Consider the following 24544-nt stretch of genomic DNA (forward strand, 5'->3'; position numbering starts at 1 on the left):
ACTCATAATCAAGCTACTAATATTAAAGAAAAGGACCATTAATTAGTTTGCAGCTACAACTTGTTTTTCTGAGCACAGGCAACTTTATAACTCCTTTACAAGTAACAATATTAAAACCTGCACTGACATTTTAATGTTAAAAAAATCTAAAACTCTAACTCAGTTGAGTCCTTGTTGAAAGAATGGTCTAATAAATGACTGCAAGCTTTATCTTTGACTTTTACTGGGTTATATACGCCATGTTCTAATTTTTCACTATAGAATAGATTGGTAGTATATATAATATATGAATGGCTATTTGATGACTGATTCAGTCACTTAAATGAATTTTGCAAATTGACATTTGCACAGAAGTTTTGAATGTTGATGAAATAAATTTGGTGTACTTAACTTAACCCCATGATTTGATGTCCCGAATAAACAATATTGTCTTGTCAATATGATACGTAGTGTTTAAGGTAATCTCCACGGTATTGAAGTGTTTTTAAATGAAAAAAAAGCCAATATCTTTTAGTATTTTTTTTCTCAACAAAGGTGTATTTTCAATTCAGTTTGGTAACTTGTGTAATAAAGGTTGCCATTAAGAGTTAGCTTGAGTTATTAAGGTAAACCTTCAACTTTTATTAGAGAACAAATTTCTGGGTTGAATTGAATGACAAGAATACTCATGTATTTACTTTGTGAAAGACAACAATGCCAGCTTTAACAAACTTTTCCATATAACTTATTTTCTGGGCTGAATGACATAAAAACTCGTGTTGTTAAAGAGAGCAATATATAGCTTCTGCTTTATTCAGCAGATAGCGTCTGCGTTAACAAATTTTTCCATACAACTTAATCACTTGACTTGGTTAAATGACATAAATACTAGTGTTGAAAATTTATGCTGTATTAATTCTTGCATTCTTGAAACCTACTTACAATTTTAACATAATGACTCTCTTTAATCTTTATACAATATCAATCAGGGACGGTTTTTAATTTGAGGGAGACCGAGAATACCTTCGATCTTAGATGATGACACATGTGACTTTTGTGCAATGTATTAAATGTACAGGGACAGATATTGATTTCCAGGTTCAGTCTCAACTGAAAGATACAATCACCAATATATTTAAACTGATAACACACTTAGGACGACACACTTTTTTTGTGATGACGAAGATAATGGTGAAATCGGTAAGTCTTCCAGGATACTTGTTAACATTTGAATTATTTTTAATATGGAGTAGTAACAACAGATTTTTTAACACACTCCTTAACTATTTCTTGAATTGGTTAAAAAATATTTAAAACTATAGAATCACTTGTGAAATTTTATTACATGAAAAGAAAAACCAATACAATTTTGTGATTTAATCAATTTCAAGTAATAATAAAAAAAAATAGCTTGGTTGACAACAGTATATTGCAGACATGTCTCATTTATTTTTTTTCCACCTTTTGCTTGCTTGAAAAAGTCTTATACTAACATCTAACTACTCCTTACATTAATGGTTTAGCATAATTTAGTTATTTCCTCAACTAACCATGTATCTAGCATTCAAACAGCATTATCCCCATTCTTAACTCTTCATGTTAACGTCTAAGCTAATATATAGCCACATTAGTTCATTCTTAAGAATAAAATAAATTCAGTTAATAGGCCACTGGATCGATGCCCTGTTCACTCTCGTTTTACTTGAAAAAACTGCGCAGGCAACAAGGAGAGGGAGATAACGAGTACTCTTGAAGGGGATGGGAAAGGCATTTCTGAAAAAAATGATTTCGTGTACCCTTGGCAAGAGGTAAGGTACGTCCTGATTGGTATTAATATCATGATTTATATCGTACATAAATCTCATTTTTCATTGTTGAGTTTTATATATGAACTACATGTATCTTTCATTGACACAATGTTGTTCAAATTCTTTAAGATCAATATCACTGAAAAAACTGATCTTCTAAATATTTAATATAGTTACATATCAACAATTCAAAAATATAAAAAATGGATAATTTCTTAAAATTATGTTAATAGGTTAATCGTGTTTTGCAAACACGACATTGAACATGAATGTAGGTTTTGAAACATGACTTTATATAAAAGTATTTTTTATAAAGAAGACTTTGTTTTTTATTTTTAAAAAGTAATTAAAAATGCAGAAATAAAAGAAAATCGTAGATCAAAACACAGCTTCGTAACAATAACAATTAAAAGAAATTAAAGTCTCATTCTAATACAGAACTTCATGAAGCTTTCTTAAAAAAAAGACATAGACAACTTGAAGTTTCATATGAATACACCAATTCAACAAATAAAAAAAACAAGTCATTTTTAAAATATGACTTCTTTTTGCATTTTAAAACATGACTTATCCATATTAGTATTTACTTGTGTTTAATAACTAATATTTTAAAATTTTCCATTGTAGAGTATTTATTTTGTGTACTTTAATTTCTATGAATAGTAATTCAATTAAGATTTATGTAAACTAAGTGATATGAAATTTTTACTTTTATTTTCAGTTTCTCTCCTAACTTGTAAACGAAGTACAATTCCATCACAATCCAATTTTTTTCCTTATTTTGAGCATTAATTATAAGCAAAACTGGATTCAAGAGCTTGAACCACAAAGGATAGTTACTGAAAAATTTCAAATTGATAATTGCTTTAAAAAAATTAAAAGTAGGCAGTTTGAATTACAATTGACAGTAAAAGGAAAGAATAGGATATACAAAAAAAAAAAAAAAAAAAAACTAAACTAAATATTTGCATGAGTATGATATTAAGCTCTTGCTAACGTTCAAAAAAAAAAACCTATTGCTTATGATTCCTCTTTGCAATTTGCATATGAGTATTACATCAAAAATAGTACCTGAAAATCCCAACCAAATATAACCAAGAAAAATCAGTTTACTATTGAAAAGTTATGGCAATCATGTGCAGAAATGGATCCTCTCTATTTCTTTTTCTCTTCATTTCTTCTATTTCATAAGCTTTTAAGATAATGAATAAAATGAAAATGATACACACATTATCAAAGGTGACATTTATTATCTCAAAAGCATAGTAAAGGAAGAAATGGAGAGGATCCAAACCCATCATATATAAGCTGAATCTGAGGAACATGGAACTGTTCTTCAACCACCTTTAAGTATCATAAAGATTCGACAATCTCTAGCTATGAAAACTCTTCTTGAAGAGTACAGACAATCATCTAATCAAATATTCTCCATAGATTGTTAAATTCATTATCCTAAAGGCAATGGAAACAATGTCCATTATAGATGTCAGCAGTATCGTGTTGATTTATGGTGCCATCATATCCATGACTATAAGCAAGGTCACCATCAAGAAGATTAAGACCCCATTGCAAAATAGGGAAGGTACCTACAAAAGGGGCCCTAACGCTCAAGTAAGTGTTTAAGTGAGTAGTATACAAGTAGAAAGGTTGAGTTTAAGTGAATATAAAACCTGATTATTTATAGTGATGGATGGAAACCTTAGATTGTTGCTTGAGGGGGTTGTTTTGTAACAGCATAAAAACCTCATTAGTCAAGAGTAATTTCACTATAACAACTTTGTAACAGAGTAATTACCTTGACAATCAAATACTTGTGTATCAGAATCATAACAGCATTACCACCTAGTCACATTGTGCGACTATTTGTAGTGCATCCACCTAGGATAGAGTGTTGATGAGGACTGCTCAATGTCGTGTCACTCGCCACGTCCCTTGTGGATCCCGGATAGTACACAAGTCCCTTAAGCTTTGAGTTCATTCTATTGGCGAAATAGATTGTCCAGTGTCGAGGGTGGTAACCTTGACAAATTTAATGATTTTAGGCTTAACAATCCCCTCATCCTAGAAAAACATTGTCCGGGCTATGGTTGACAAGTTTTCTAGCGTGATTTATGTCCCTTTACATAGACTCAAGCATTGGGATGTCTTATAAAGAAGGTCCCTGACTTTGACCTTTTTGATCATTCGTGTAAGGGGACATCTTAAAGATGCATTATGTGGCTCTTTCTCCTCGTTTAAAAGGAATGTGCGTTAGGTTTTCACCATCTTCAATCTTCAACACCCCCTTTCAGAATTTAGCTTTCGATAGTTCCTTCAATCTCGCCTTACAATTGTCGTGACTTTTTTTACCCTGGATATTTTCAGCTGTAGCGCTTCTCCATTTCTGGGTTTTCTTCTTCAGTTTTCCCATTTCCTTTTTTCGATTTCCACTTCACTCTAGGTACGCCTCTTTTCCTCACTATGTCTACCATTTCTGATTCTATGTTGGGCATTGGAGGAAACGACTTTAGGGGCTCTATTCGTCATGGCTGAGTAGGAAGTCATTCTCATTGTAGATTCTTTATCGGAGGAGGTTCCTCGCAAGGTCTCTAACAGTGGGTCCTCCTATTTTGAGAGGTTGATGGACTTCAATAATATGGGCGAGGGTAGTTTCGGGCTACACGTGGGGATGGAACCTCCCATGGCTCTGACGGAGGATCAACCTTCCCCTCTTATGGCAATCATGCCCCCACCCCCTCGGGAGAATCCAGTGACCACCGAGGCTGTGGAAAGGGGGAATAATGGTGAAGTTAGGGTTTCACCGAGGAATAGGTGTCGCCACCATGGCAAAACACCTTCTTCTCCTCTGTGCATTATTGATTTCAAGTGGGTGAGGGATGACGTTTTGAAGTTTCATTCGTTGATAACATTCCCCTTGTGCGTTGGTGCCTTATGGCATCAACTTGAGTTGGCAAAACCTGGTGACGCCCGTAAAATGACCTTAGTTGCTTGAGAAAAAGATGAGTGCCCGTTTATGTGTTCTTCCCCCTATGGTCCCCATTATTTCTATGTCTACCGGTGTATGTTGGAAGTGTTGCATTTGACTTTTCCTTTGAATTGTGAAGGCTTTCGATTTTTTATACCAGTTTTTCAACATTAGGCCTAGTGTTCCCATGTTCATGCACTTTTTCAAAATGAAGTTGATTGGGAAGATTAGCTGGGTGTCGTTGAATACTGTTTACAAGAGGATGTTCAATTTTGACTCTAACACATTCTGTAGATTCAAGGACTGCTTCTTTAAGGTCAAGGCAAGTAGTGTTGTTTTTTATGGGTTGTCATTGATGTATAAGGGGAGTGGGGAGCCTCGTTTACCCTTCTATTGGGAATCAGATCTTGCAAGGTTCAAGTTTTGGAAGAACACCTAATGTTTTCAGAGGAAAGGGTAGACAAGGCCATATTGGAACAATTGCCGGTCTTGCTTGATGCATGAGCCATCTTGTCCTTGCCTTCAGACAGTAACCCTCTTCGTGTCTTGGATGGTACAATACGTCGCCATTTTGCGCCTGTCTCAGTATAACTTTCTCTTTTCTGATTGTGTATTATGTTTTTTCTATCTCTGTAAGAATAATGGATGACTTTGCATGTCGGCCTTTAGTGAAGCATCTTGGACCTATTGATGGTTATGCGCCCCCTCCGTCAGTCAATGTCAATAAACCCTCAAGAGGGGAGGGAGATCTAATTGAATCAATTGATGAGACTAGTATTGCTACAACCAACATTTTGTATCCTCTTGCCCCTCCACCTTCATCCACCCTGGTGGTTTTTGCATCTCCTCCATCTACACCGGGCACTTTCGCTCTTGCCCCTACTGTGTTGGCTCCTATTTCTTCTATGGCACTGCGGCTGCTTAGTGCAGGGTTGACAATGGCAAGTGTTGTAACAAGCATGGCTCCTTCTTCCTTTGCCGTGCCACCTTTAGCTTCCACTGTCACATATTTTGGGATGCCTTTTTGCTCTTCATGTCCAAACATTTCATTAGACCAGGTATATACTTCACAAGAAGATAATTCATTGTGGAGTATAGGGTACAGACCTGACTAGAGGATGTTTGCAGGCTTCGTGACCCTTTTTGACAAAAATTTGATCTTTTTATTGGAGTACAAAATTCAAATGATGCTATGAAGGTCTTCCTTCAGAGGAGCTTGGCTATTTTAGAAGAGAATGGGGACAAACATAAGATAGTTATGGACATAATTGCTTCCTTAGAGGAAAAAGTTGCCAAGTGGAGAGCCACTACCAAGATAGTATGACGGCTGGAGCACCCAAGGCTAGCAAATGCTACTATTGCCTTTATCAAGGCTGTCCAGTTGAATCAGCAGCTGTCATCCAGGGTAGACGATGTTTTTGCCAAGTTAGGGAGTATAAGACTAGACAATGATGAGGTCTTTGGACGCTATAAAGATACATTAAGAGCGAATGATGACTTGGCATGTGAGGGGGAGTGCTTTGCTAAGGAGAGGGAAGCACTTGATGCCACCATGACAGAATTCGTAAGAGTGGTTTTTGATCTTCAAGCCCAACAGAGGGATTTTGAGCTTCTGCCATCTAATACCTAAGCCAAGCTGAGAGAGTCCAAACTTGATGTGGGAGAAGGAGGCAAAGAAGGAGTTTAAGGAGGAGCTCATAATGTTTCAGAAAGTGGTCATGGAGCAGTATGAGAAGGGGTTCTTCAAGGCTGTCAAGTAGGCAAGACTATTTACTGAGGGTCTCGATCTGAACCTTTTTGACCTATTCAAAGATGTGAAGGACAAGCAACTTCTTGATAAGGATAAGACTATTGTTGTGGAGGAATCTAATAAAGGAGAGGAGGATGATCGGGTCAATGTTTAGGCCATGCCTCTTTTGGTTATTTTGTTATATTGCTTTTGTGGTAGTGTTGATAATGTTTTCCTTCAATGCATTTCTATTTTCCTCCTTTCATCAACCTATTGTTTTGTGAATTTTGTTTGGCTTACAAATGTCACAAGTTTTGGCTTACATCCAACTTGGATTTGGCCTCTTCATGGAACGATCTATGTGATGCTTTGTGTTTTGATTAGTTATGGCTTACGAGGGAGATGTGTTAGGTATGAAACTATCGTGCTAACGAGTTTGTATGAAATAGACAACTTGACAAGATAATGTTCAATCATCTTGGGTTTAATTTCAACCTATTTGAAGGTCTTGCCGTTGTAGACTTCAGTGATGCTACCACTCATCTCAGACACAATAATCATGTTACAGATATGGGTGCACACTGGTTCTAGCTTCTCACCTGTTGGTGCTTCCGTTTTTTCTTTAAGGAACTTCATAACCAAGGTCATGGGCTTTCTGGTGAGGCGTGTTAAATTGGCCAAGTGTTAGGCTAATCTAGACTTCGACTAGGAATGTCATGGTTTTGAGTGAAGAAATTTACCAAGGATATGCCTTGATTTTTAGAATATATGTGAAGGACAAGTCTTAGGCATAGAGAGGCCTACCAAGGATGAACCTTGGGTTTGTCAAGCCTTTAGAGATTAGACCAGGAACACATTTGTCCTGGGTTTGGCGAGACTCACCAAGGATGGATCTTGTGTTTGACGAGCCTTTGGAGATTCGACTAGGAACACGTCTATTTTGGGTTTCGCAAGACTCACCATGGGCGGACCTTGGGTTTGATGAGCCTTTGGAGATTTAACCAAGAACATGTTTATCTTAGGTTTGGCAAGACTCACCAAGGGTGGACCTTGGGTTTGACAAGCCTCTGGAGATTTGACAAGGAACATGTTTCTCCTTGGTTTTATGAGACTTGCCTTGGGCGGACCTTGGGTTTAACGAGCCTTTGGAGATTTGACAGGGAACGCGTTTGTCCTGGGTTTGGCAAGACTTACCAAGGCAAAACCTTGGGTTTGAAGAGCCTTTAGACATTGTGACATTCGTCAATGTATTATATGCATAGGAGTAATTAGACTGAATGAGAAAGAATTTTATTTAGTTTAATCATTTGAATACAAGTTCCTTCCATACTTCAGGTTGCCTTGTTAAAACCTTTCAAGTCCAAACCCTGCTTTTTTTGTTTTGGGACAAAAGACTTGATCAGGAAAAAGAGTACAGCACGTCAATGTTTTTTATGCTTGAAACTTGGTAGATTCTTCCTTGATCCTTTCCATCTCTTGGACTTCTTCTCTCGTATCGAGTTTAACCCTCAAGTTTTCCTCATTCTGCTGAGTCTAGAAAAATAGCCTCCTTATCAAGGGTTCCTTGACTTTTATAGGGATCATGGCATCCGTGCCATATATATGACAAAACAGAGTCTCCATGGTCGTTGTTTGGGGAAAAAACTTGTAGGCTCGTAGTATGCTAGGGAGTTCTTCCTTCCACAAGCCTTTGAACTTGTTGAGTCTCGTGCGTAGGGCTTTAAAGATGACCTTGTTCGATGCCTCAGCTTGGCCATTTGTCTGAGGATGCTCGACAGAGGTTACTAGGTACTTGACACCTAACCTTGACAGGAATTCTTCATAGGTTTGGGCCTTGAATTTGAGTGTTAGTGACAATGGCATAGGGGAGTCCATACCTACATATGACATGCTTCCATGTAAACTTTTCTACTTTATTAGCTGAAATTTCCTGTAGTGGTCTTGCTTTAATCTATTTGGTAAAATAGTCTATGGCGACCAGCAAGAACTTGACCTGTCCTGGAGCTTTTGGCAATGGCCTCAGTATATCCATCTCCCACATGGCAAAAGGCCAAGGAAAGCCCAAGTTGTGGAGGTTGTCAGCAGGAATATGCAGGACATCCGCAAACTCCTGGAACTTTCTACATTTGCTTGTGAAGTTGAGGGTGTCAGCCTTAAGTGTTGGTCAATAGTAGCTGACATGTACTACCTTGGTTGCTAAGGAATACCCCCATGTGTGAAGGCTGCAGATCCCTTCATGTAGCTCTCATATGATGAATTCTGCCTGCTCACTATCCAGAAACTTTAGTAAGGGTGTTGTCAAGCCTCTTTTGAAGAGCTCTCCATTGAGGATGACGTAGTAACTAGCCTTCTTTCTCAAGCGACATGCTTGATTTTTGTCTGGTAGTAATACCCCTTGAGTTAAGAGATTCTTATAGGGGTTATCCAGTTCAGTTTCTCTTCTTCCCCTGCGATGACCTTATCGGTGTCTATCGTTAATGCTTGGAGTGTTTCCAGGATGATAGTCTAAAGGTGTCCAGGCTTTTTGGTGCTTGCATGCTCGGAGAGAAAGTTTTCCTTAATGTTGTCTTCCCTTGATATATGATACATTTCAAAATAGTTGAAGTCAACAATAAGAGTCTTGACAATGTGGTAATACCTAAGGAGAGTTGCTTCCTTGGTTTGATATTTGTTTGCAACTGGTCTTTGGACTAGTTATTAGTCGCTATAGCACTTGAGCTTTTTTGCTCCCATTTTCTTTGCCAATTTTAGGCCTACTGTGAATGCTTCATACTCAGCCTGGTTATTTATGCTTTAAAATCAAATTTGAGGGCCTACTCCAAGGTAACATTATTGGGTCCTTCAAAGAGGATGTCTGCCCTGCTTCCTTTCACATTGGATGTACAATCTACATATAAGCTCTACTAGTTAGAGGTGGCCAGGACATTACCATCAAAATTTGCTAGAAAGTCTACCATAAACTGTGATTTCATGGGGCCACGAGTCTTGCATTGTAGGTCAAATTCTGATAGCTCTATAGACTATGCTATCATTCTTCTTATCAGCTTAGGTTTTCTTAACACCTGCTTGATGGGATGATCCATCTTGACGATGATTCGGTGGATCTAGAAGTAGGGATGAGGCATCGAGCAGAGGTTATAAGTGCTAGGCCCCACTTTATCGATCATTTGGTATCTCTTTTCAGCATCATGAAGGATGCAAATAACGAAGTAGATGGGTGTTTGGTGCTTTCCATTGAATGGCTTCTTCTACCATTGAATGGTATAAGAGAGGGATGCTCTAGGCTTGGGTCGACATAGAATTGGTGGTGTTGCAATAGTTTTTCTGAAAGCTAGGAAAGCTTTCTCATAGGCTTCGTCCCACGAGAATAGCTTAGTTTTCTTGAGTAGCGTGTTAAAAGACACCAATCTACCATTCAGCTTCTAAAGTTCTCTGACATTGGCCAGAGCTTTACGTTTTCAATATTGATGTATAATTGTCAGGGTTGGCTTTGATCCCTTGACAGATCATGAACCCAAAAAAATTTCTACCCCTAGCCCTAATTGTGCATTTTTCAGGGTTGAGGCGCCTGTTGTATTTACGAATTTCTCCAAATACTTCCTCCAAGTCTGCTACATGTTGGGCCATGCTATGAGACTTGGCGACCATGTTGTCCACTTAGACCTTGATGTTCTGACCTATCTGATGTTTGAAGACCTGGTTCATGATCCTTTGGAATGTAGCTCTAGTATTTTTTAGTCCAAAAGGCATGACCCTATAATAGAAGTCGGCGTCTTCAATGATGAAGGCAATTTTTTCCTTATTTAGAGGGTGCATCTTGATTTTGTTGTACCCTAAATAAGCATCCGGGAACCTTAACAGTTAGATGTTAGATGCGCCGTCCATAAGCTTGTTGATGCTAGGCAGGGGATATGCATCTTTGGAACACGTCATGTACAGGTTGGTGTAGTCTGTGCACAATTGAGTATTTGAATTCTCTTATGAACTGGGATTTAAGCAGCTTGTCAATCTCTCCACTGGCTACTTTGTGTAGTTCTTCTCCCATCTTCCTTTTCTTTTGTGAGACTGGTTTGGCCTGAGGGAAGATAGCCATTTTGTGGCATATAATGTTAGGGTGGATGCCTGGCATGTCAGATGGTTGTCAAGCAAATAAATCTGCGACTTCAGCTATAGGTCTGTGCTCGTGGCTAATGAGGTCTTTGTTGAGCTGTGTGCATTGCCCAAACTTAGGTGCAAGCTGTAGTTTGACGAGTTCTTCCATTGGTTTTGGGCCTTTGTCAATGGTATCATCTTGAGGGTCCACGTCAAATGTGTCACTATGATTTCCAATTATCGTCTCATAGAGGGTCAAGGTCCTTATTGTGAATTCTTTGACAATGCTCATGACTTAATTGTCACTACCAGGGGGAATGAGATTTGCCCGACTCTCTGACGGGAGGGGCGGGGTGTAAGGGGCCAACTTTTCGAGCTTACTTCCAGTATGCCTTGATAGTGAAAAATTTTCCTGTCAAGGTAGGGAACTTCATTTTGAGGTATGGTGTCGTGACTATGGCTCCAAGCTCATTGAATGTTTTCCTACCAATCAAAGCAAAATAAAAAGTGTTGCATCAACAACTAAACCATGAAACTCTGCAACAGTTTGTCCTAACGGAAGTTGATCATCAAGTCCACGTAACCTTTGGTTTCTACTCTCTCCTGCAAAACCTAGGTTTGGTCCGTAGTGTGGTTGAATCATGGTGGGTGACATTTCAAGCCTTTGAAATGTCTTCCAATAGAGTATATCCATTGAATTTCCCTGGTCAATAAGGACTTTGGCCACCATGAAGTTGGAAATGACGATAGAGCAACCATAGGGTCATCTTCGTTAATGGGGTTGATGCCTTTGAAATATCTATCTGTGAAGGTTATAAAAGGAAGACTTCTCAGCGGTTTAACGTTGACATAGTTGACATCAAGACCTTTGATGGCATGGAAATGACGCTTCCGAGATGGCTTGGATAGTCCTCCATGGGAAAATCCACCTGTGATAGTGTTCATGCCTCTAATCTGTTGAGCAGGTTCATCTTCCTGCTCTAATTGGGGTTGGTGCTCACGTATTTATTGGTGATGCCTTAGTCTCCCTCTACCCTATGTTTTGTCACCCCTCCTATCTTGTTCGTTGTCTCTTCTCTTGTGATGGTCATCATTTTTCCCTGACCCTCCGGGTAGTCCTCCAGTCTTATTGTTATTAGGTTTTTTCAAGAGTCGGGCTAGGTAACCTGCTTGTATAAGTTCTTTAATCTTGTCTTTAAGGGATCAACAATCTATGGTGTTGTGGCCATGGTTACGATGGTACCTACAATGCTTAGTTATATCCATACCAGGTCTGGGGGAGGTACGGGGAGGTAATTGTATGGGAACCTCAGCACTGAAGGCTGGCTTGAGAATGTTGGCTCGATTTGTCGTTAAGGGTGTATAACGTTCATATCTTGGTCCTCTTTGAAGTGGCTGACGCTTATCTAGCTTGTGTCGCTTATCATACTTGTATGGGTCAATCCTTGGGCTACTTTCTCCTTTCTCGTGGTTTTGTCCAGCCTGTCTAACTTTGTTTCAAAATCTTGACATTTCTTCCATCTGAATATAGTCCTTGGCTCACTCTTAAAACTTGTCCATGCTGCTATGAGGCTTCTTACACAAATTGTCAACAAATTTTCCAGATCGAAGAGCCAACAACATAAAATGTAGTGCCACCTTAGAATTGAGGTCTCTAATTTGAACAACAAGCCAACCAAATATGTCCATAAATTTGCGAAGTGGCTCATCCTCTGCCTGGCATAGACTAGCTAGGGCAGCAGAAGTCATGTGGTGCGATTGACTTGTTGCATATTGAGAGCTGAAGCGGCCAACAAGGGTGTCTAAGCTATCAATGCGGCTCCCCTGAGGGACACAGGGAAGACTCGACATAAGATTGCGTCGTCATCAGTTTAGAGGTTGGCCTGAGTGAGAAATGCATCCAAGTGCTCGTCTAGGTTGGTGGTCCCGTTGTAGTGCTCCAGGTTGAGCGATTTCCAACCTAGAGGTTGGTCAACCTTCAGATTCGATCGATGAAAGGATGTTGTCGAGTCATCCATCCTTCAGGTTGGTGTGGATGAGAGGAATTGTTCTCATCCATGGTATTATTGGTCTGTCGGGGGTGTGACTCTCCGTAGGTGTGTTGTTAATCGTGTGAGCAGAGTGTTCATCTCCTTAGGGATGTCTAATGCAAGCCTCCAATTCATTGTGATTAGCCTTCAATTTTATGAGTTCTTCCACGTGGCATCTTTTTATCTTTGCAATGCGGGCTTGGAGTTGGCAAAGTGGATCGTTGTTCGTCATGGTGGCCGTCGAAGTGAGGTTGGAATTGTCAGGGGGTGTCTCTCTCTTGAGTCTAGATCGTGTGCTAGCCATATGTGCAGGTGGTCATAGAGGGAGTTTTACCACAACCCCACGGTGGGCACCAAATGTACTTGTCAAAATTTGGGGCCGGTCTGACGTTAGAGTTGACCACTGTTAGAGTGGACTCTAGTGATCTCCATGGTGGTGAATTCGCCGATACCCTCCATCTATGAAATGTGGATGGTACTTTCAAAAGGGACTCTGACACTCAACTAATTGTTTGAGTGAGCAGTATATGAGTAGAAAGGTTGAGTTCAAGTGAATATACAACCTAATTATTTATAGCGACGGGTGGAAACCTTAGATTGTTGCTTGAGGGGGTTGTTGTAACAATATAACAACCTCATTAGTTAGGTGCGCAACTGCACTATAACAGCTTCATAACAGAGTAACTACCTTGACAATAAAATACTCGTGTATCGGAATCATAATGGCCTAACCAACTAGCCACACGGTGCTAGGGTTAGCTATGTGAACTACATTCGTGCTTAGGGTCTAAGGCTGACTAGGATGGTGGGTTGACCAAGATTGCTCAATGTCGTATCACTCACCATGTCACTTGTCAATCCCAGACAGTACACTAACACTAATCTTGAAAATGAACCATAAACCTTCTTCTGACAAATTATACCAAACCAGAAAGAACCTACCAGTAAAAATAAGTTGTAGATTAACAGATTGGAGCATGAGATGTAACAAAGACAATATTAATGACATACACCTACTTGGGAAGAAATCATAATCTAGAATACAACTATCACTATCAAAGGAGGAATAGTTTTTCAAAATTTTAACATCAAGGGTCTAAATTTAAATCTGTAGGTGCAAAACGAGGATGTATATCCTTAGATGTAAAAGAAAAATATCCACTAAAAAATGAACTGTAACTCGTATGTTTGGTCTATTAAACTTAATACCAGCATTATTCATATATCATAAGAATTTTAACGTACATATACATTTTATCAAATAAACATGCATATCCTACCTATATTTGGTACGTCATACATGATAATACAGACTTTTATTTCTAGCATTTTCATGTTTGAAAATTAAAATTAAAAATTTTAATAGACATTATTGGACCAGTTGAGAATCACCTTAACATTCACCAACACAATCTACATTCTCTAGCATGACAAGCAAATGAGGCCACCTTTCACATACGTAGTGAAGAAGCTAACCGATGCAATAACTAAATAGGTATAGCATATCTCCCTTATGAAAAATCCAATTGAAAGCATTCTACACGTTCAACTCCAATACTAATTAAAATCCCGGTAGGACAACTTCCCAGATATTGGTCAATAGGAATTAACAAGTTCGATCAAATCCAATATAGCAGAACACAAAGATCTTTAAAATGAAAAAAAAGGAGTGAACCGTGCCTGAATAAAATAGGATGGTCAAATTTGGACCTGAGAAGTTACTTGATATCTTCTCTAGCACTTGATGAGGATTAGACACAAAGGACATAAACACATACATTTTCTACAATGTGGTTTTTTATTAAACTTCATTTGAGAAATAAAAAATAATTATAAGAGCATAAGAAATGAAAACAATTGTGATTTTGTTAACTTTTCCCAAAAATAAATACAAAGATTAATGTGTAGTGCAGGGTTAATTTTGAGAGAAAGTATGGTTGTAGAACCTGTGATCAGCATGGTAACAGGGCCCTAAACATTGGGTGTTCCTCAATCAACAACTGATTTTTGGACTTTTCTCCTTATTTAACTCCTTCGCCAACTCTGTACCGACACCATTTTGCCATCATCACTCTTCTTCTACCTCTGCAATTCAAGCGGAGGTTTAGTAATATGGTTTACAAATTATAAATAAAAGCAGAATGCACTGAATTCCAGTCTCAGAACCCTGAAATGAAAATAAAATGAAGGAGAAGGAATGGTCAAAAAATGAGAAAGAAATAAACAAAAGGAGAACTAGTTGGGAGAAGAGGGTTTGAGAGTGATAGACATGGGGAAGGAGAGACATTTCCATCCACGAGTTCCTTCGCTGTGATGCCGAGTTCAAAGTCATCATGCCAATGGACTGCAACCCTTCCCAGATCGCAAAGCCGCTGCCAGACAAGGTCCTCCCTGAGCTACTCGACTGTGTTGTGAAGTCCCTCAACGTCTGCAATGCTGTCATGCTCGGCCTCGACGCCATCAAGAATCTCCAGCACCTCGCTGAGATTGCTGTCACAGCGCTGGCTCAGCCCCCACCCCGCCCCCCAAGGCGACGGTCAAATCTGCAACGCCAAGAAGGTGCTCTCCACTCTTGTCACTGCCATGCTGCACGAGGACAGCAATGCCACTGCCAAGGGAACCAAACACTCCTGTGGCGCGGAGTCCTCAGGCTTGGCGCACCTTTGTTGGTGTTCGTGATGTGGACTCTGGTTACAACAATTCCTTGAAAACAGAGGAATGGGGTCGGGACTCAGTTTTAATTCACGCATGGTGGTGATTTTAAGTTGTCATATATTAAATTAGTTATTATAAACTTAAAAACACAACAACATAAATGGAAAACTGATGAAATCATCAAAAAGTGAAACTTTTTGAAAATAGATCATGTGAGACTTTTGAAACTTAATGAACCAAACCGGAAAAATACTAAAGCATAAAAGACCAAAATTAACATTTAGTCTAGTTAGTATGTTAGATCTTAATTTTCTAATCAGTGATGTTTGAAAGTGAAATTCTAACTTTCAGTTGCAGAGGCCAAGAATACCAGAATCTTGTCTGAGTTACTAAAAAAGTTGACAATTGAGAAGTCATTGCTTTTATTTTAACAAGATGGTGCACATCTTCAGAATGTTATTTATATGGTTCTTACTCTTATCATACTTGAGGAACTCCACTTCATCGGACAATTTAGCAGTTAGTCAATATATCAGAGATGGGGAGACATTAGTTTCAGAAGAAGGAACATTTGAAGTGGGTTTCTTTAGCCCTGGAGCTTCAACAGGACGATACTTGGGGATATGGTACAGAAATCTATCTCCATTAACAGTGGTCTGGGTGGCTAACCGAGAAAATGCACTTCAAAATAAGTCAGGAGTTTTAAAGCTTGATGAAAAGGGTGTTCTTGTGATTCTCAATGGCACCAACAATACAATTTGGTGGTCAAACAACACATCAAGCAAAGCAGCAAAGAATCCTATTGCACAGATCTTAGACTCTGGAAATATTGTGGTGAGAAATGAACGGGATATAAACGAGGACAACTTTTTTTGGCAGAGTTTTGATTATCCGTGTGACACATTTTTGCCAGGAATGAAAATTGGATGGAAAACTGGTCTAGATAGAACTCTATCATCTTGGAAAAATGAAGATGATCCTGCTAAGGGAGAATATTCGATGAAACTTGATCTTAGAGGATATCCACAATTTTTTGGATACAAGGGAGATGTAATAACATTTAGAGGAGGCTCATGGAACGGACAGGCTTTGGTGGGTTATCCAATTCGTCCACCCACACAACAATATGTATATGATTTTGTGTTTAATGAAAAGGAAGTGTATGTTGAGTATAAGACCCCTGATAGATCGATTTTCATCATAATTACATTGACCCCTTCAGGGTCTGGGTTTGGAAACGTTCTCCTATGGACAAAGCAAACACGGAATATAGAAGTTCTGAGGCTTGGTGAGTCAGATCAGTGTGAAAATTATGCTATATGTGGTGCAAATTCTATTTGTAATATGGATGGTAACTCTCAGACATGTGATTGCATCAAAGGATATGTTCCAAAGTTCCCTGAACAAAGGAATGTATCATATTTGCATAATGGCTGTGTTCCTAGGAATAAATTTGATTGTAAAAGCAGCAACACTGATGGCTTCTTGAGATACACGGACTTGAAATTGCCAGATACATCTTCATCATGGTTAAATAAGACCATGAACCTTGACGAATGTCAGAAGTCTTGTCTGAAAAATTGTTCTTGTAAAGCATATGCAAATGCGGATATTCGTAACGGAGGAAGTGGCTGTTTACTTTGGTTTGATGATCTGATTGACATGAGAAAATTCTCTTTAGGTGGACAAGACATTTATTTCAGAGTCCCTGCTTCAGAGCTAGGTACTCCAGTTTTTTGTTGGTTTACTTTCATTTCCTTCTTGTTACCTCTTTGATTATATATTGCATTTTTCTAATGGAATTGAAGGAGTGAGGCGTTTAGAGCTACCAAGATGAGTTTAGCAAAACAATTCGATATTTCACACCATGCTCATGGTAAAAAAAATTAGTTACAATCAGGGAAGTTTTTAATGGTGCTTGTCAATCGGTACAAGACCTCTATATTCTAGATGACTTTCCTTTTCCTGACATAGTACTGGTAAAATTGAATATGCTACTTTTCTCAAAATACTCATGCAGTTTTAATAAATTAGTCGCTTATGCCAGCTTGTGTGAGCTGTCATACATATAGTTCTTAATTAGTCTTGCTCCATGTCTGTCAGATCATGTTGCAGTCAATGGCCATGGAAAAAACATGAAAAAGATGTTAGGAATCACAGTTGGTACGATTATTCTTGGATTAACTGCATGTGCTTGCATAATAATGATACTCAAAATGCAAGGTAAATTTTATCTTGGATATTGATTAAACATCTAATATATGATAGTAGGTTTTTGTATCATATGTACATATCGTGAGTGTCAGTGCTTCTCTATTGTAGGAAGAATAATTTATAGGAAGCATTTCAAACATAAACTGAGAAAGGAAGGCATTGATTTGTCAACATTTGATTTTCTAATCATAGCAAGAGCCACTGAAAACTTCGCAGAGAGTAACAAATTGGGAGAAGGTGGCTTTGGACCTGTGTACAAGGTGATATGGAAAACCAACAAAAGATTTTTGTTTTGCTTACTCAAAATATTTCTAAAAGTTGTAGATGTTGGCTTGCAGGGAAGACTGAAGGATGGGCAAGAGTTTGCTGTGAAAAGGCTTTCAAAGAAGTCAGGTCAAGGGTTGGAGGAGTTCAAAAATGAAGTTGTGTTGATTGCCAAACTTCAACACCGTAATCTTGTCAAGCTCATAGGTTGCTGCATTGAAGGAAATGAAAGAATGTTGATCTATGAATACATGCCAAATAAAAGCTTAGACAACTTTATTTTTCGTACGAGGCTTTACAAATTATACTATGACATCAGTTTAAGTCTTCCATTTCTTATTTATAGTTTATGAACTTATGAAGAATATACAAGTGGTATGCTAATCATATGTATGCCATTGATTAGATGAAACTCAAAGGAATTTGGTAGATTGGCCTAAGCGATTCAACATTATTTGTGGCATTGCTCGAGGACTTCTTTATCTTCATCAAGACTCAAGATTGAGGATTGTACATAGAGATTTGAAAACCAGCAATATTTTACTGGATGCAAATTTAGATCCTAAAATATCAGATTTTGGCTTAGCTCGAACATTATGGGGAGATCAAGTCGAGGCAAACACGAATAGGGTGGCTGGAACATAGTAAGTCTTTATCTACATTAATGTGGTTTGTTCGATTATTCTCACTTAATTTTCTTTAAAATTGATGTTTTCAGTGGTTACATGCCTCCTGAGTATGCTGCTCGTGGGCATTTCTCAATGAAATCCGATGTCTTTAGTTATGGGGTGATACTGTTAGAGATTGTAAGTGGCCAAAGGAACAGAGAATTTTCAGACCCAAAACACAACCTTAATCTTCTTGGATATGTAAGAATAATTATATAACTACATTCTGCTAACACTTACTTGAATAATTTCTAACTGACCACTTTATTTCTCACCATTTTAGGCATGGAGATTGTGGACTGAAGAGAGGGCATTGGAACTACTGGAAGGAGTGCTAAGGGAAAGACTCACACCTTCTGAAGTCATACGATGTATACAGGTGGGTTTGTTATGCGTGCAACAAAGACCCGAAGATAGGCCAGATATGTCATCAGTGGTTCTAATGCTGAATGGTGAAAAATTATTGCCCAACCCTAACGTTCCAGGTTTCTACACAGAAAGAGCCGTTACCCCTGAATCAGATATTAAACCCTCTAGTAATCAACTTTCAATCACATTGTTAGAAGCAAGATAGAATATGAAGTAAACAAGGCAACAAAAATACACAAGGTTTTCCTTCCAATCCGGGATAAATGAGATTTTCTGTTATCAACTTTTGTTTTATCTCTCTTTCATTTATCCAGAAACACATATAAGTTGAAATACTTTTTTGTAGACATGAATGTTAAAATGCCATTTGAATGATTATGATTGTGAAAACTTTTCTGGTTTTTGAAATTAGATAATTCGGATCATGACATTAAATTATTTTGAGGAATATGACATCAATGTTCATGGAGTGAGTATTGAATAAGGTTAGTTTGCACGGGTCTTCATCCTTGTAAGCAATAAGCATCAAAGACTTTTTATAATACCATGTGATGTTTACCTTGCATCGTATGAGTTGATGTATTGTGCTTTGACTAGTTATTGTAAAATGGTATTACAAGTTAAGAACCATCAATAAAACAAGCTATGCCTTCCAATTGATATTTCAGAAGTTAGATTGTAGTTGGAGTTTAGAAAAGAGACATATTTTGAAAGAGGAAAATACCTAGGTTTTCTGTTTGGGAAATACCAAGAATGAATTCCCTCTCTATGTGATCAAGATAGGCGATGAGAAAAATAAATTAAGAGAGTAAGAGAAGAAGAATAACACCCAAAAAAATTTAATCTGAAAACCCCCTCAGTATTAAAACCAAAAACCACGGGACCAAGTCCAAAAAAATATCTCCACTATCAAGCAAGATTACAATGATCTCAATCTCATCCACTAGGATGATTTACAATATTTCTCAAACACTCACTAGGTATGGTGGAAACATATAACTCTCTTTTCTTGAAGAGAATTACAGAAACTCTCTCACTTCGTCACTCTTGAGGGATTTCACTTGCTTATTTGCAACAACTTCTCATAAGCCCCCATTTATGTAGTGGAGGGATATAGCTTCTCCCAAGAGTAATAAATGAATATAAATTAATTTTCATATTTCTAAGAACTCTTGCAAATGTTATCTCCATTTTTCTTAGATGAGTGTGATATCATCAAGAGTCAAAGATGAAATTCAAAAACCTTGGAATCTCGACCTTTTATTTTCTATGCATTTGATGTTATCAATATTTGTTGAATGTGGTGCTCCATAATTTTGGAGTGATTTCCAATAAATCTCCCCCTTTCTTACTTAATTTGGGGGCACCACCACACCAACACCTTGACAACAGTCTTCAAACTTTTGAGTTGGTATCACCTTGGTCATCATGTCTAACCAGTTGTCATTGCTGTGAACCTTCTCTAGCTGTAAAAACTTCTCCTCTAACATATCTTGTATCTAGTGATACCAGACATCTATGTGCTTTGAACGACAGTGAAATGTTGAATTTTTAGCTAGGTGTATGGCACTTTGACTATCATAATGCACCACATAATTTTGTTGTTCGTGGCACAATTCATGAAGAAAATTCTTCATTCACAACATTTCTTTGCATGCTTCAGTAGTTGCAATATATTCAGCCTCGATAGTTGATAAAGCCACACATCTTCCCCTGCAAAAGTAGTTAGATATCCTGATGTCGATTTTCTAGAATCAACATCTCCAGCCATGTTTGCATTTGTGTATCCTTCTAACACAAGCTTTCCTTACCAAAGCACAAACATTTCTTGGTTATGCCATGAAGATATCTGAATATCCATTTACAACAACCCAATGTTTCTTCCCAAGATTAGACAAGAATCGACTCATAACACCGACTGCATAAGCAATATCAGGTCTTGTACATATCATAGCATACATGAGACGACAAACAGCAGATGAATAAGGAACATTTTTCATTTCTTCTTTGTCTCCCTCACTTGTTAGACTTTGCTTTTTGCTCAACTTAAATTTTCTACCAAGTGGAATGCTAATTGGCTTGGCCTTTGCATATTAAATCTCTTAAGAGCTTTCTCAATGTATTGTTCTTGAGATAGTCACAATAACTTATGTAGAAGAAAAGCTTCATGATGAATCAAGATTGATTCAAAAAGATGTTTTGATGATAACAAAGATGATGACAAAGGTGATGACAAAAAGCTCAAAGGTCAATCAAAGAATGAGTTCAAGATAGAATCAAGAGCACTTCAAGATTCAAGAGGAAAGTTGAATTCAAGAATCAAGATTCAAGGATCAAGCTTCAAGAATCAAGATCAAGATTCAAGACTCAAGAGTCAAGAATCAAGAGAAGACTTAATCAAGATAAGTATGGAAAGGTTTTTTCAAAAACTGAGTAGCACATGGATTTTTCTCAAAACATGTTTACCAAAGAGTTTTTACTCTCTGGTAATCGATTACCAGATTGGTGTAATCGATTACCAGTAGCAAAATGAATTTGAAAAAGTTTTCAAATGAATTTACAACGTTCCAATTGATTTCAAAAAAGTTGTAATCGATTACAATGTTTTGGTAATCGATTATCAGTGCCTTTGAACGTTGAAATTCAAATTCAAATGTGAAGAGTCACATCCTTTCACATAAAAGCTTTATGTAATCGATTACACTGATTTGGTAATCAATTACCAGTGATTGTTTCTGAATAAATCAAAAGATGTAACTCTTCAAATGGTTTTTGACATTTTCAAATTGGTTTTAAGTTTTTCTAAAGTTTATAACTCTTCTAAATGGTACTCTTGACCAGACATGAAGAGTCTATAAAAGCAAGGCTTTGTTTTGCATTTTTAATCAATCTTTCTAACAATCCAATACAATCCTTTACAAGCCTTGAATCTCTTTGAACTTCTTCTTCTTCTTTGTGCCAAAAGCTTTCCAAAGTTTTCTGGTTTTCTAAACCTTGAAAACTTGTGCTATTCATTCTTTTCATCTCTTCTCCCTTTGCCAAAAAGAATTCGCCAAGGATTAACCACCTGAATTCTTTTTGTGTCTCTCTTCTCCCTTTTCCAAAAGAACAAAGGACTAACTGCCTAAATTCTTTTGTGTCTCCCTTCTCCCTTGTCAAAGAATTCAAAATGACACAATCTAAGAATTCTTTCGATTCTTCCCTTTCCCTTATACAAAAGTTTTCAAAGGACTAACCTCCTGAGAATTCTTTTGTATCCCCATTCACAAAGTATCAAAGGTTTAACCGCCTGAGATCTTTGTCTTAACACATTGGAGGGTACATCCTTTGTGGTACAAGTAGAGGGTACATCTACTTGGGTTGTTGACTGAGAACAAGAGAGGGTACATCTCTTATGGATCAGTTCTAGTGGAGGGTACATCCACTAGGTTCAAAGAGAACAAGGGAGGGTACATCCCTTGTGTATCTTTTCTTGTAAAAGGATTTTTACAAGGTTGAAAGAAATCTCAAGGACCGCAGGTCGCTTGGGGACTGGATGTAGGCACGGGTTGTTGCCGAACCAGTATAAAAACTCTTGTGTGTTTGTCTCCTTCTTCCCTACTCTTTTACTTTCCGTTGTGCATTTTATTTTCCGCTTTTACTTTTGGTTAAGTTTCTCTTCTACTCCTTATTCACTTAACAACATAGTAAAAGGCTTAGAAGAGTAAATTTTTAATTAGTAAAGGTTTAGGAATAATTAATTCAACCCCCCCCCTTCTTAATTATTCTGAGGCCACTTGATCCAACAACTTAGATCGATCTCGAGTGATCTTCATCCCAAGGATTTTCTTTGTTTGTCCAAGTCTTTCATAGTGAAGGATGTGCTTATTTTTTTTCTTTAATTAATTAATTTAAATTTCTCTTTAATTTCTCCTCTTGTTTGATTTAATTTTCTACCAATTTAAATTATTGTTTTTTTCCTAAAATTTTCAAATAATTTTTTTTATCTTCCTTTACTAATCAAATATTCATCTACCTGAAGTTCAAACAAAGTCCCTGTGGATACGATACTCAGACTTCCGTTTTAACGTTATTACTTGGGATGCATTGGTGCACTTCCCAATCCATCAACAAGTTTTTGACGTCATTGTCGAGGACTTTGTTCTTTGTGCTTGGTATTTTGGATATTCTATTTCTAATTATTATTTTTCCTTAATTTTTCAAATTTAAATGATAAAAGAAAAAGGGTGTAACCTTGGAAGAACTTGATCCATGGAAGGTATTTTGAGTGGTATGCTCAGACATCGGAGGATTCTTAGTAACCAATTAAAGAGGTTGTCTGGGTATGTTGAAATCATGAAATTAGGTGTCATTCACCCACCACTAACAAATTTTGATTTCTGTGGAGGAGAGTATTTCAGTGATAGTTGCCATCTTTACTCCATGGAAAATTACTGGTGGGAGCAAGAGTTAGACCTTTACAATTAATATGAAGAAGAAAGACTTTCTAATCTTGAGAATGTGTTGATGCAATTCATGGAAACATTTGAAGCTAACTTCAAAGTCAATCAAAATGCAATTCAAAATCTTAAGATCCAGGTTGGTAAGCTAGCAAAAGAAGAGGCTAAAATACCCTTTTTAGTCACAAGAGAAGAAAACTTTGAAGAGGTTAAAGCTCATGAGGAGAGTCTTGTAAAAGAGCATGATTCAAGAGAAAGAGATGAAGAAAAAGAAGAAAAAGGTGAGGAGAGAACACAACAATAGTGGGAGAAGTGCTCACAAGTAGAAATTCAACAAAAAGGCATTCTCCAAGTCAATATCCATCCTCATCAACTGATTAAAAATGAATAAAGATATGTAGAATGTGATAAATCTTTAAGTGTCATTCTTTCCTTGAACACCAACACTTCTCTTGCAATGGCATTGAAGGTGTTTCTGGGATACATGAATTTCATGGAGTCTCTAACTAAGAAGCAAAAATGCAAGGAAGATGTGTTCTATGTGACATTCATGCCACCTTGAAGGCATCTGACTTGTCAAGCTAATGACGTTAAAGAAGCGCTAACTGGGAGGCAACCGTTGATTTCTTACTTTATCTTTTTTAGTTAATTGCATTGTGTGTTTTTCTGTTATTTCTTAGGACAGTTGTGTTCAATTTATTTCAATAATAATGTGTGTTTTCCTTAGCTCTAAGAGGATAAGAAAACTGTAAGAATATTTTGCATGAGTGAAGTGATAAGAAGCGACCAAATGCCTGTACAAGTTGCCTAGCCTGGAGTCCAATTTCCTTCTGTTGGGGGGTGATACCTTTAGTACTGAAAATGATGACGCCACAGAGACTGGAGCTGATTATGATTATGTTGAGGACATCACTGTTGCACAGGAAGCTTGGGATCTAGGGACCACCTAGGATTGAGGCCCATTTTGATAAGAACTTTTCTTTAATTCTCTTTATTTGTCTTATTTTGTTTTGTTTTCATATTTGTTCATTTTAATTTATTGCGTTTAGGACAGTTTAATTTCAATAGTTTAAATTAAGTCATTTAATTTTAATTTTGATAAAGAAGTAGGAAGTTATTAATTGGTTGCATCACATTTTTGAGTGAATTGATTGCATGAGTGAGACTAAATGAGCAGGCATTAGTGTAAGTGATGGAGTATGTACTAAAAGTACAAGAGTGAAAAGCATGGAATGCTAACCTTCATACTTCAATAAAAACCGTTAAGTTGTGTGATCTTTAAATTGTGAGAGAACGATTGGTTTTAATTTCCTGATTTTGCATGATTCTTGG

The 24544-nt window shown here is 37.5% G+C and overlaps 1 protein-coding gene across 1 annotated transcript; it reads left to right on the forward strand.

The window, feature by feature from the left end:
* Positions 1 to 1606: 1606 nt before the first annotated feature.
* On the forward strand, positions 1607 to 19245 carry LOC114378404 (G-type lectin S-receptor-like serine/threonine-protein kinase At4g27290). Its single transcript, XM_028336995.1, has 8 exons — positions 1607 to 1787; positions 15610 to 16981; positions 17362 to 17481; positions 17581 to 17732; positions 17811 to 18021; positions 18143 to 18380; positions 18455 to 18605; positions 18688 to 19245. The coding sequence occupies exons 2-8, from the start codon at positions 15694 to 15696 to the stop codon at positions 18976 to 18978; spliced, it is 2451 nt and encodes an 816-aa protein (XP_028192796.1). The 5' UTR covers positions 1607 to 1787; positions 15610 to 15693; the 3' UTR covers positions 18979 to 19245.
* Positions 19246 to 24544: the final 5299 nt, after the last annotated feature.

This window comes from Glycine soja, chromosome 12, assembly GCF_004193775.1.
Source record: "Glycine soja cultivar W05 chromosome 12, ASM419377v2, whole genome shotgun sequence".
Lineage (NCBI taxonomy): Eukaryota > Viridiplantae > Streptophyta > Magnoliopsida > Fabales > Fabaceae > Glycine > Glycine soja.

Bases quoted from the DNA above. Each gene is read 5' to 3' on its own strand.
- LOC114378404 (XM_028336995.1), top strand. From the start codon at position 15,694: ATGGTGCACATCTTCAGAATGTTATTTATATGGTTCTTACTCTTATCA. The intron at 16,982-17,361 runs GTACTCCAGTTT...CATGTCTGTCAG, and splicing joins AGTCCCTGCTTCAGAGCTAG to ATCATGTTGCAGTCAATGGC. The intron at 17,482-17,580 runs GTAAATTTTATC...TCTCTATTGTAG, and splicing joins AATGATACTCAAAATGCAAG to GAAGAATAATTTATAGGAAG.